General features: G+C 44.9%; 1 protein-coding gene across 1 annotated transcript; it reads left to right on the forward strand.

Moving 5' to 3' along the window:
• Positions 1–7,582: 7,582 nt before the first annotated feature.
• LOC136424496 (zinc finger protein 678-like) lies at positions 7,583–10,124 on the forward strand. The gene is made up of 2 exons (XM_066413114.1): positions 7,583–7,720; positions 8,627–10,124. Exon 2 carries the CDS (start codon positions 8,652–8,654, stop codon positions 9,579–9,581), a length of 930 nt encoding a protein of 309 aa, XP_066269211.1. The 5' UTR covers positions 7,583–7,720; positions 8,627–8,651; the 3' UTR covers positions 9,582–10,124.
• Positions 10,125–13,638: the final 3,514 nt, after the last annotated feature.

Below are 13,638 nucleotides of genomic sequence, written 5' to 3' on the forward strand. Positions count from 1 at the left end.
CAGGTCTCTACAGTCGGAGGGGAGAGCCGAGCCTGGAACGGTGCGAACTCCGCCTTCAGCTCGGAAGAGGCGGCGACGTAAACATCGGGGATGTAGCGACTCGCCATTCCGAGCGGGAACCCGGGAGGCGCGGGGTCTATCAGGAAAAAAAAATGAGTACTGCATGTTACTCAGAATTCAAGCTTCCTCTAGTAACTACGGCAGATTTCACCCCCTTACCCACAATGCCTTGCGAACCTTCCAGACCCCCCCCCTAGACACACACAGCGACAGAGTCACAAATTTAACCCCCCCCCCCTCACACACATGCGTTCTACTGCAGTGCCATGGAAAGCCGCTAGGAGGGCCATAATCATTTTTATCTTCCATACACCTGCCCACATACCAAATACCACAACTTATTGAGTTACTCTAGCTGTCCACAAACATACAAACTCTCACCGGTGGCGATGAAAACTCCCTTTTGCCAGTTGGATACGGTCTTATAGCCACTGATAGATCTGCTTGGAGATTAACAGAAGCCCACAAAACATCATAATAATTTAGTTGGCGTAGGTGACATAAATACCTCCACAGTCTATCTCATCCTCCCCGCCGCTGCAATCCTGACGTCTGTTGCAGACCTGGTTCTCAGGGATGCAGGCACCGTCCTGGCAGGGGAACTGGCGAACGCTGCAACCTGTAGGGACGCAGTATTTCAGTACATCCACTTTGTACATCAAGGGTGTAGTGGTCTGCGCCTTTGCTACTCTGCCACATCTGGTTCAAATTACTTGGACCAGAAGGACTGGGGTTCTAGTCCCAGGTAGGGCACCTCTGGACAAGAGGCGCATTGAGTCATACCAAAGACTTTATAAAAATGGTACATACTTATGAAACAGTATGGAAGTTAAACACACTCCACTGCCAGTGGACTAGCCCCCTGCTGCAGTGATTGCATCACAGTGTGGCCCCAGGGCTATGAAACGGAGATGGGCACCGCCCTATACATCAATTATGGTGTGGGAGGATTTTAACTACTTTGTACATCACATACTTTGTGTCAAAATATAACCTCTTCACCAACATTAAGACATTGGAATGGCAGCGGCTTCTAGTTCAGTTGAGCTCCTGGTTTCAATTAGTTGATAACTGGAAAACCACGTTTCGAATCCGGGGAAGGGTATCCTGGTAGGTGCTGTACCGTATTTTGGAAGAGACGTGAAATGGGGTCCCGTGTTCGAGGAGGTGCCTCGAGCACACTACAGCAGCCTCATTACTCAGATGGGTACCTATCGGCTGTTATGATACAACAAGGTGAATAGTTATTAAACACTCACCCCCTATGGTACAGTTTTTCTCGTCTTCTCCGTTCGGACAGTCTTCATGCCCGTCGCAGACAAGGTACAGGGGCAAGCAGGCGCCACCACACTCCAGCTGGAGATCGTTACAGGGCGCTGCAAGTATAGGAGAGGATAGAGTTAAATATTACACACGATGGATTATATGCTGTCATTTGTATCTCACCATGCTTGACAAAATGGTTTACAGTAATGACCGTAACAGACGTTACCATTGTTCGGTGCTTTCTACGTTATTTACTTGACCTGCTGTACAGATTTTAGTCCCAACGTCCGTCCTCTTATACCTAAACAATGTAGAGAGCGAGAGAGAAGGCGAGGAGGGGTATAGAGAGGTAGATAGATAGATACTAAGATAGATAAATAGATAGAAATAGGTATATATATATATAAAGAGGCAGAGAGAGAGAGAGGCAGAGAGAAAGAGGTTTAAATGGGGTAGGGAATTTCCCGAGCAGCCTTCGTAACCCCTGCTTCTCCTAATGGGTCAGTGAAGTCATGCTTGTCTTGAGCATTGATCATGATGTTTCTGGCCTAGGGTGAAGAGATGCTGCTACAGTAACAACTGAGCCGCCTTTCTTCGTAAATCGATGGCAACATCAGGCTCTGATGAATTGATTAGAAAAAAAAGAGACGGAGAGATAGATACTAAGATATAAATATATAGAGAGAGGTAGATATAGATACAGATAAAGAGAGGCAGTGAGAGAGAGAGAGGGACAGAGAGAGAAACAACACAGTACTTCACTCCCTCAACAATCCGTGACATGATAACTTACGCTGGCAGTTATTTTCGTCTTCGAAAGCTTCAGAACAGTCCTTGTCTCCATCACATACCGAACCTGGCTCGATACACTCACCATTGTTGCACTCCCACAGCCCTCTGTCTCTACAAGACACTAAACACAAAATGAATCATTGAAAATGCGAGATATCAAAGCCAGTAGTTCCACTGCAGTACCATTCACACACACACACACACACACACACACACACACACACACACACACACACACACACACACACACACTCACTCACTCACTCACTCACTCACTCACATGCACACACAAACAACACAAACACACACACAGATATAGATTAAGTAGATTTGTTAATTAAAAAGATTTCTCCCATCAGAGTGGATAAGTTTTACAACTTCAAGCCGAGTAAGCCGTATGGTATGTTGTCTACCTAAGATGTAACTCTATCGTTGAATTATTCTTCTGGCGTATTTTTCTCTCTATTTGACCACTTTTAAGTTGGGCAAGGTATTTTGAAGTAATCAAATGGTTGTTAAGTATGCATGCGAAGGTCAGCAACATGCCCTGTTTTACGACTAGGAGATTGGTACCCCTATAAAAAGGGAAATGTACCGGTAGTCCCATAAACTTTGTGAGACCGTAGGGACAGTTGAGGTGAGGTCAAGGGATGGGTGAGGTGAGGGACAGTTGGTTGTTAAAACGCCGTGTATGGGGTATTTTATTGTAAGGCGGAGCCCATCCCTGTCCTACCATCGCATTTTAACCCCCAGCCGAAATTAGGTACCCATTTGTACACCTCAGGTCCTGGGTGGGGTGAAGAAATCAGTGTTATGTAGCATTGTTTCACGCTTCAAGAAATGCAGACAAAACTTACAACACATCAGTTCGTCCGACCCGTCGTCACAGTCGTCAAGGCCGTCGCAAGTCGCGGCTGGCGGCACGCATCGGAGGCTGTCGTCACATCGGAACTCGGCACTGGTGCACTCTGTTTAGAGATAAATGCACGGGGTAGTCATATCATACGTATATGGCATACCTCGGTCAACATTAAACATGGTAAAATCTTAATTCACATCAACCATATACAGTATCGGCTATATGGTTAGATTAAACATTCCCATACGAGAATGACAGTCTCTGCCACATAGGGCACATCTGTTAGCTGACAGTCTATTGCAGGGTACATCCCGGTACAGGGCAGTCGCCGGTACTGGTGTATGATACAATACAAGAAGGCTTGTACTACATGTGTTTCTTTTTAAGTGCGTACGTGTGTGTATGTGTGTGTGTGTGTGTGTGTGTGTCTCACCACAGCCCATCTCGTCGGTACCGTCGCTACAGTCGCGCACTCCGTCGCAGCGGTAGGAGCCCGACACGCACCCCCCGCTGCCGCACGGGAACTGCCCGGGCTCGCACCACTCCTGCTCCGCCGGGGGAACACCGCAGCTCTCGTCAGAGTTGTCCCCGCAGTCATTCACCCCGTCGCACACCCGTGAGAGGGGCACGCATATCCCCGATACCTAGATGGAAATGGAGTGTAATGCGCACATGGTTGCTATCTTTGCTATGTTAGGGATGTCTGTGTGGCTCATTTAGTAGCAGCCTCACAGTTGAGCTCCTGGTATCAATCATGGCACAGGGCATCTCGGTTGGGTCTGTATCCGTCTTTCGGAAGGGACGTAAAATAGGGGTCCAGTGTTCGAGGAGGTGCCTCTTACTTCCTGCCCTGGAATCCAGAGCACGTGTACCGGCGCGCGCCCCGAGCTTTCCCGGGCCTACCCTCCCGGTGGCCCCGAAGATCTACCCCGCCCGACTCTCCGCTAGCCCCCAATCTCCGCGGAGCTACAGAAACCCGAACACATTGAAAGGCGCTACAATAGCCTTATTTTACTAATGGGTACTTCAGATGAATAATAATGATAATATACCTCGCACTCAAATTCGGAACAAAATGGGCAGGACTTCTCGTCCGATCCCCCCTCACAATCCCGCCTGCCGTCGCACCACTGGTCGGACGGGACGCACTGGTCCCCGCCCCAGCAGTCCACGCACCCCGCACAGTCCTTCTCATCAGAGCCGTGCACACAGTGTACCACACCTGGGGGAATGGTGAAAATTAGCCTTTTTTTTAAAGCCGGCGTCACAATTCATGCGAGCGTCGGCCGAATTTGTACATGTAGATCGCCCGAAGCTCGCCGAATTTCAAAATCGTCCGAGCGTCAACCGTATTTTCCAATGAAAATCTCGGGTGACGTCCGTCAAACACTAATAACTAAAAATCCCCCATGGGATGGTACCATGCCCTCTTGGACATGGACGAAGTCAGAATCGACTCCCGTAAAAAGCCAATATTTGGATCAACTTTGATTTCTAAAAATTGCCCGAAGCCTGCGTAATCGACAGGACGTCGGCCTTACTTCGGCCGAAAATGCCCATTTGAAGCTCGCCAACACGTCGGCCGAGCTGAATTTCTTATTTGTGACGGGAGCTTTAACGATCTCGCTCAATGTATAAAAAGGCCGTAGGGGGCCAATTCTAAGCATTGAACTAATGTAGCTAAGGTGAGAGATAGCGGTGTATGTTTGTTTTGAAGGTTAGTAGGTTATATTCGGGGGAAAGCAGTGGGCTGGGAGGGAGTTCCATAGTTTTGCTGTTCGTGGAAAAAAAGCTGTAACTGTAGAATGACTTTGAGGCTGGTAGTTGTACAGTATACTGGTGTGAGTCAGAGGAGAACCTGGTGGTACGCTGAAAAATTCTCTGTGGTGGGACGAGTAGTGAAAGTTCAACGGAACACTGGAACATGGAAGTAGATGTACTTTATGATCAAGGACAAGGGATTGTCTAAAGTCATTAGAAATATGAACTTTTCAGCGTTGCTAATGTGCATGAAATGGAACATATATTGCATTAGTTTATAAAGCTGAGCTCCTTCCTCGTTGTATAAATTAATTCTACTACAAAGTGTTGCTCATCCTTTATCCTATTAGACCTTAGATCCTCCCGCAACTTTGCAATGTCTAAATATATGTGTGTTCCCTTACAATCATTAGCAATTGAGTTTGCCAATAAATAAAGCTTATGGGGTGTCCTGTAACTTAACTCCTAGCAGTATCACAGTTGAGCTCCTTGTTCCAATTAGTTGGTAATTGCAACGACCTGGTTAGATCCTGGGAAAAGCATTTCGGTTGGAGCTGCACTCGTCTTTCGGGTCCAGTGTTCCAGGAGGTACCTCGGGCACGTTAAAGGGGAATGGCTAGCAATCCCTCCCAGTAAAAGTTACCTTTTGAAATATACCCTGCTACTGATAGTGAAACAGCAAGGACACTTGGTGCCCTGTGTGCCGCTAGGGTCTACAAAGTGAACAACAGCAATACATACCGTCACACCACTCCTCCTTATTGATGCACTTGCTGTCTAGTCCTTCGTCGCAAAATACGGCAAACCAGAAACAGTCATCAGCTTCCGTAACAAACTCACACTCATTATCTCCCGGACTCGCGCCGTCGGGACAGTGCCAATACGACGCGGCACACACGGACAGCAGGCTCAGGCACGCCAACACGGCAAGGCCACGCGGCATGATCGGGGGATATGGGGAACGTATCTAGTATATAGCCGGTATAACCGTCCTTCGGCGTAGCACACCAGCTTTGCAGGCACGCAGCGCGACAGGAGCTAGTTATATTACACTCCGAACGACCTGTCGCACCTAACCTTTGCACATCTAGCTGCAAGCGTTGTTTAAAGCTATCTAATGAGGATGCCACTACAGTACTCTTGGCGGCAACGAGTTCCACTCTACGACAGTGGATTTATGGAAAGTGTTGCGTGTCGCGGTACTGGATCTATGTCATCATTAAGCGCTTGTGAAGCGTTAAAAAATGTCGTAAAGGAGGTACATGCACGCCAACACAGTCAGACGACGCATCGTAGGTGGAAAAATGTTGGTGTCACAGTAATGGGCATACCTTAGGCTTAGTCTCTACCAGACTTCTTGGGTTGCTGAAAAATAATTATAAAGATTGTAACAATACCCAATATGCCAGAGGAATAAGCCGTGTGTTGGTAACCTAACATGTAACTCTTCCCTCCTTCAGAATTCCTTCAGACCCTTGCAGTGCCTGGTGTTACATAGGAGAGCAAGTTCCTTGTTTCAGTAGCAGGGTATATTTTTTAAAGGGAGAGGTTGCTAGCCCTTCATCTTTAACGTGATCGAGGCACCTTCTCAAAAACGGGACCCCCATTCTATGTCCCTTCTGAAAGATGGGTGCAGCCCCAACCGAGATATCTTGACCAGGATGGAACCGGGGGTTCCCAGTTAGCAACTAATTGGAACCAGGAGTTCAACTGTTTGGCTGCTACCAATCTAACTCCATGGCCAGCTTATTCCTCATTATCTCTATTTGGCCACTTTTGACTTTTTCTAGCAGCCCAAAGAGTCTGGTAGAGACTAGATTAACGTCAGCAAAGTGGGTTTAGAAAGTAATCAAAAAGTTGTAGAGATGCGTGCGTGCGCCTGAAACATGCCTTGTTTTACGGCTAGGACAGCCTGGTACCGACTTAATTTATCTCCAAGCAGATGCAGTGTGTGTGTATGTGGGGGATCTGCATGTGTATGTGTATGTGTATATGTTTATGTATATGTGTATGTGTATGTCAAAGTGTGCGTGCGTGTGCGTGCCATTCCCCGGTCTGCGATTCCCCGAATATCCACAATGAAGCATCGCCATACTCCCTCAGTCATACAACTAGAGGGGCCGCGAATGCAGTATGGGTAAGGGGGTTAAGTTTGCCATCTCTGATTGTCTTGTATTCGCGTGTACGTGTGAGCCGTGCCCAAAGAGCCACAGAAATTAAACGTTGAATAATTGAAAAATACTAGCCAGAAAAATTTTGGCGGAATCCAAATATTTCATTACTCAGGACCTCTATTTTGGTCGAATGGAATTAGCAAGGATAAAACCACGGAAAATGTTGCTCATCTTGAAAAGTCAGCCCATCAAGCAGCCCCCCCCCCCCCTGGCGCCCAATGTTATATTGCCCCGTTAGATATTCCTCACACATCGATTTGTTCACTTGAAACAACAACCTCCTTGCTTGAAAGTTCATCTGTGTTGGTAGAAGTCATTATGTATCAAAGTTAAGCTGCAATTTCCAACACAAGAAATTGGACTTTTTGACTGATAAACGCCAGTCTTTATCAAGGAATGAGCAATCCAGCGTCTCTGTGACGTCACGTTAGTCGACATTTCTTGTGTTGAAAATTGCAGTTTAACGTACATCGAAGTGTTGTCCAGTGGCCGGATGTTTATCAGCGGATGAAGAGTTGAGCAAAACGCAAATGTAGTCAAGGGAAAGCGAATGTCCTTTATAAACAACTCATTTCGTACAAGATATGTACTCATCTAATAAATCCCGACAAGTGTTGAATAACCAGGAGATGATGTTTGACCCAGGGCCCTAGAATACTTCTGGGTCATCTGGTCGTGACTTCCTGTTTGCTGGAGTGGTGAACGGCGTGGTAGCAGAGTTGTCCGCCCTTTCGAAAATCACCGTTACAGGGTCTTACAGGCGTCACATTAGCGTTTTTGTGCGAGGCTGGGGTTCAAGTTTGCTTAGGTAAGACGGTCTGCTGTATTTTTGGTACAAAAATCTGTCTGGATTTCAGATAAAAGAGCAGCATTTCGTGATTTGATGCTGCAGCTGCGTAGCCTGGTCACCAGTCTCTACGGGTCGGCTTTATATGTGTGTTTTACCAAGGAGGTTTAACCTCCTTGGTTTTACCGGGCCCAGTCTGCTATATTGACCCGCTTCTGTCAGATTATCTTCTTAGCCGTCATATAGAGTCGCAGCCACCGTAGTTTCCCCGCCACCGTAGATGGCGACGTAATTTCATCCAAGGCCGTAAACCAACACCCCGAGCGGGCTAATCTGTCTCGGCGGGCGGGGTCACTCCCAGCGCCGTAGAGATATCGGGGAGCCGCCGATGGTATGGTTTCCAGGCTAGCAGCTGCGTGGCTTGTACTTGCAGCATCGGCTTGTGTCTGTAGCCTGAATATTAGTAATAATATAATAGTGGGTTTTAGAAGAACACAAGCCAACTCATTTTCACATATAGTCTTTGTAGATTGTACCATATTGTACCATGTTGTACCATTGTGCCTCCCAGTGTGCACCCTACTAAGACTTTTGGATAGTCGAAGGTTGCCACTTTAAGGTTCATACCGGTAACCATGTAAAAAATCTGTGTTCTGCTACCTTCAACCAAGGAGGTTAAATACTGTATTTAACCTCCTTGCTTCAACCAAGGACCTATATAAGACGTATAATGTCCTTGCTTCAACAAGCCTCTGTTGGAACTGCAGACCGACAGAAACAAATTTTTTATTTGTCCTAGGAGTAGGGTTAAGAAAATTGCCATCAAGTAAGGTGCACCAATATACAAGTACATGTACATGTACTAGTACAGTATAACTACAAATCTACTGCCTCTTGTTTTAATCATCGTTAATCTTGTCGCTGCAGAAGAACAGGAGGAGGATATAGGAGGATGGCATCAACCAGCAATGCGCGGAGTTTGGATGACGTCGGGAGCAAGGCAAAAAAGGGTTCTCACGTGCGCTCTAACAGAGGAGAGAAACACTTCAGGTGTGAAGAGTGCAGGGGGCAGTTCTGTCAGCTGGGTCATCTAAAGAGACACATGCAGACTCACACAGGTGAGAAACCCTACAGATGCGAGGAGTGCAGCAGACAGTTTAGTCAGCTGGGTAATCTGAAGACCCACATGCGGACTCACACGGGTGAGAAACCCTACAGGTGCGAGGAGTGCAGCAGGCGTTTCAGTGGGCAAAGTGCTTTGAAGAAGCACAAGCGGACTCACACGGGTGAGAAACCCTACAAGTGTGAGGAGTGTAGCAGACAGTACAGTCAGCTTGGTGCTCTGAAGACCCACATGCGGACTCACACGGGTGAGAAATCCTACGGGTGTGAGGAGTGCAGCAGGCAGTTCAGTAGGCTGGGTGATCTGAAGAAACACATGCGGACCCACACAGGTGAGAAACCCTACATGTGTGAGGAGTGCAGCAGACAGTTCAGTAGGCTGGGTGATCTGAAGAAACACATGCGGACCCACACAGGTGAGAAACCCTACAGGTGTGAGGAGTGCAGCAGACAGTTCAGTCAGCTTGGTGCTCTGAAGACCCACATGCGGACTCACACGGGTGAGAAAGCCTACAGGTGTGAGGAGTGCAGAAAGCAGTTCAGTGAACTGGGTCATTTGAAGATACACATGCGGACTCACACAGGGGAGAAACCCTACAAGTGTGAGGAGTGCAGCAGGCATTTCAGTGAACTGGGTCATCTAAAGAGACACATGCAGACTCACACAGGAGAGAGACCCTACAAGTGTGAGGAGTGCCGCAGGCAGTTCAGTCAGCTGGGTAATTTGAAGACCCATATGCGGACTCACATGGGTCAGTAGCGGGTTTGAATTCGAAGGATTGCAAATACCCCTTTTTTTTTAATGTAAGGGTTTTTGAGAAAAGTGTTTAGTTTAGACATTGTATACTCAGATTATTGATAATCTCCATATGTATAATCTTACATCACTTAAGTATTTAATTGGTGCTGATAATCTTGCTGATAGTGGTACCTTAGTTCCCAGGTTGTGAGGTTGCCACGAATGACGAAACGTATTATTATCAATAATAGTATTATTTTTCTTTGTTGATTTCCTAGATCCTACCTTCCAATTAAGTTTCCAGGTTCCCACTTATTATAACCACCATGTTAAGTTGTTTTTTTATCGAGTGGGTTTGTTTCATGTTAAAGTCAAACATTATGTTAACATGCTTGTTATTTTGTAACTTCAACTTATGTATTTGGTTTGAAAACCTTTCAAATCTTAGGGATCTTGTTATAATATGTTTTAAAGGAAAGCTACACAAAAAATTGAAAATCCTTCTATGCTATGCTTAATATATTCCAAAGTCAAATTCTTACTTGAAGTTGTTTCACATAAGTCTGTTATAGTTCTGGGATTTTCCACAGTTTGCAACTTATGCCGTGCTGACGCCTTCTCATCTGATGATTGAATTAAATGATGTCAGTGTTTCAAATTTTTCGCCTGATGATTGAATTTTAGAACACTGACGTCATATAATACAATGATCAGGTGAAAAATTTGAAACACTGACGTCATGTAATTCAACTATCAGGTGAGAAGGCGTCAGCACGGCATAAGTTGCAAACTGTGGAAAATCCCAGAACTACGACGGACTTATGTGAAACAACTTCAAGTAAGAATTTGACTTTGGAATATATTAAGCATAGCATAGAAGGATTTTCAATTTTTTGTGTAGCTTTCCTTTAAAACATATTATAACAAGATCCCTAAGATTTGAAAGGTTAGCTGTGATAGCAATAGAACTGTAGGAGACAAATGTACAGATGCTTGTTGAAAGACTGGTTTTGTTACTATCTACCCATGGCCGTGTGATATTAATGGATGGTACCTATTTACATTTACTGTAGTGTTAGTGCCATCAGTTATGCCTGTTATACTTGCGGCAAGTTGCCTAGTTCATGTAGGTACAGGCTTCTTTTCCTTTCTTTGTTGCATTGGTTTGTTGAGTATTTTGTATACGTGTAGCGAAGTAAGTTGTTCGATTCGAATGAGTCTGTTATTAACTAGAAGATCACTTTCAAACTGATGTAACTGCCAAGGATTGATAGATGTGAAACATGAGGATAACCTTTCTTATCAAAGTAGCCATCAGAACTAAATTCAATTTGTCATCTTTTGGAGTGATATTTGAACATACAGGCTCTTTTTGTTTTGAGTCTGAATTTGAGTTATTTCACATAGGCAGTGGTGCTATATTGTTGGTCTAGCAATTCTGTTACATAATCTGTTCAAGTCATTTGTTTCTTTCAATAAAGTTGTTTCATGTACACTTGTTACCTTTGCCGAGAAGGTTATATTATAGGTTGCACCAGCTGTGGAGTGGGTCTACATGTATGTCAAGAGCATAACTCTAGAAACTTTTGATGGATCTTCGTGATATTTGGTAGGTTAGTAGCCATTGTAAGAACAAAGCTCAAGTTCGAAAATAGTTCACCTGGCGTTTTCCTACAGTACTGCAGTGGACTTTGTATGTTTATGTGTTTGTATGTAGACAATATAACTCAAGGAACTGTTGATGGATCTGCATGATTTTTGGTGGGTGCATAGTAATTGTGGAAATGGAGGCCAAGTTCAAAATTGGGTCACCTGGCATTTTCCTACGGTACTGCAGCGGGCTGTGTATGTATGCGTAATTGTAGACAGTATACCTCGAGGAGCTGTTGATGGTTGTGCATGATATTTAGTAGATGGGTAGGTTTCTTGAAGGGAAAGGTCAAGTTCAATGATGGGCGTCCTAGCAGGTACCTTAGATACTGCAGCGTAGCTTCAAAGTTTGAGGTCAAATTTTCTGCAAGTGCTACAGTCAAGTAGACATTATCAGACATAAAACATGCAAATGAGGGCCTCATTTATATAGTTTATGAGAGAATGCTACAATAGCCTGCTTTGCTAAGATAAGACTTTCATACTTTGTTATTCATAGTGTTGAGTTGTTACGCTGTCATGATCATCCTCAGTCACTCACTCAGTGGTCTATTCGGTGTGTGTGTGTGTGTGCGTGTTTGTGCATGTGTGAGTGTGCATGCATGCGTGCGTCTGTGAGCATGTGTGTGTCTGTGTGTGTGCATGTGTGTGTGTGTGCATGCAAGTGTGTGTACGTGTGTGTGTTTGTGAGAATATGTATGTGTTTTCGAGATCGGATGAAAGCTTGCAGTTCGTGGCTAGAACTTTATTTGCAGTAGTGGACTTTTCATCTTCTTTCTTCTTCTTTGGCAGTCCAGTCTCGGAAGACTATCTGTGCGCCTCTGGAGTTCTCTTGTGACTTCTGATGTGGCTTTTCATGGTCAGGTATATTACCATATGAATAAAAACTAAGCACACGGGTAGAAAAAAGTCAGCATTGCTATTGATGAAGGGAAGATTCATGCCTACAGGATAAGGAAATACAGTTTGAAATTTTATTCTAGATGCTACCTAAAAAGATAGATTTCTTTTGCGTTATGTATGGAAGACTGGGCCGTGATTTAAAAGCTTGAAGTATGGCCCTGTGTAACCCGCCAGAACCAACTCAAATTGTGGTGAGTTCACCCAAAACCAACATGCCATTAAGGTATATTATCATAATTTACCCAAATGGCTATGTCTGCTCTAAATTAACCCGTATATCGGGGAGGAATCAAACGTACCTTTTCAAACGTTTCAGTTGTTGGACCACAAATGAAAATTCTACAGAGCTACTCTGGGCTTCAGGGAAGATAATTTCGAGTTATGCCGTTCCTTGGAACGACAGCCTCCCAGTTTTGGGAGAAGATGCCATCCCAACTGGGTTGGTATGTGCGAGCCTTGGACGGCTGAGCTGAGCTGTCCTATGGCTTAGGAGATCACTAGTTCTCTGTCTGGGAACTTAGTGTCTCAAAAAACAAGGACCCTCCGTGTTGCCCTCAAGGCCAGTCTGGCCACGCCAGGCTGTGTCGCAAGACGTTACGTAACACGATGTCGCATTAGGTCAGGATTATGTGAAATAAAGCCAAAATATAACAAAATGTAATCATTATAAGTTCATTTTCCCACAAATGAAGACTTGATTTGAAAGATTGATGAGAAAATGCTGTATAATGCCATATTGGTATAACGTTACGTAAGGGCGGGAATTTGGTACTTACATCAGTCGGTAAGTTTGATATCATACGGCGAAGATATGAGGTCACATTTATTCCACTTTCGCCTACGATGTACCGCGGTCGAAACTGTTGTACAATGAAACGTTACGATAATTCTAACTGCCTGTGTTGATTCCAATGAAACAGACTGGTTATCTAATTAATCACACCTGAGTCTAATGAACGGTGGATGCACTGCTACTGTCGTAATTTGTTAATATAGGTATGTTCTATCGGAAAATACATCTTATAAGTGTTATGTTTAACATTGTAAGTTACTGCTATAATAAAACATATTTGATAGAGTTGTTAAGAGATTCTTGGCGTCGGATTGCTGATGTTGGATACTGTAATTTATCAAAACTATCTTCACGATCAGACCACAAACGAAAGTGACAGAGAGCTAGTCCGGGCCCTTGCCGTAACAACTTCTGGTTATGTCGTTCCTTGGAATGACAGCCTCCTTTTGGGAGAAGTGTTAGCCCTTCGGGTTGACAAGTGCGAGCCTTGGACGGCTGAGCTGAGCTGTCCTATGGCTTAGGAGATCACTAGTTCTCTGTCTGAGAGCTTAGTGTCTCAAAAAACTAGGGCTCTTTGCGGTGCCCTCAAGGCCGGTCTGGCCACGCCAGGCTGCGTCGCAAGACGTCACGTAACACGATATCGCATTAGGTCAGAATTATGTGAAATAAAGTCAAAATATAACAAAATTTAATCATTATAAGTTCATTTTCCCACAATTTCCCTGACTCTTC

This window comes from Branchiostoma lanceolatum, chromosome 18, assembly GCF_035083965.1.
Source record: "Branchiostoma lanceolatum isolate klBraLanc5 chromosome 18, klBraLanc5.hap2, whole genome shotgun sequence".
Taxonomy (NCBI): Eukaryota; Metazoa; Chordata; class Leptocardii; order Amphioxiformes; family Branchiostomatidae; genus Branchiostoma; species Branchiostoma lanceolatum.

What these genes read in the sequence shown, in the direction of transcription:
- LOC136424496 (XM_066413114.1), top strand. Translation starts at nt 8,652, where the DNA reads ATGGCATCAACCAGCAATGCGCGGAGTTTGGATGACGTCGGGAGCAAG.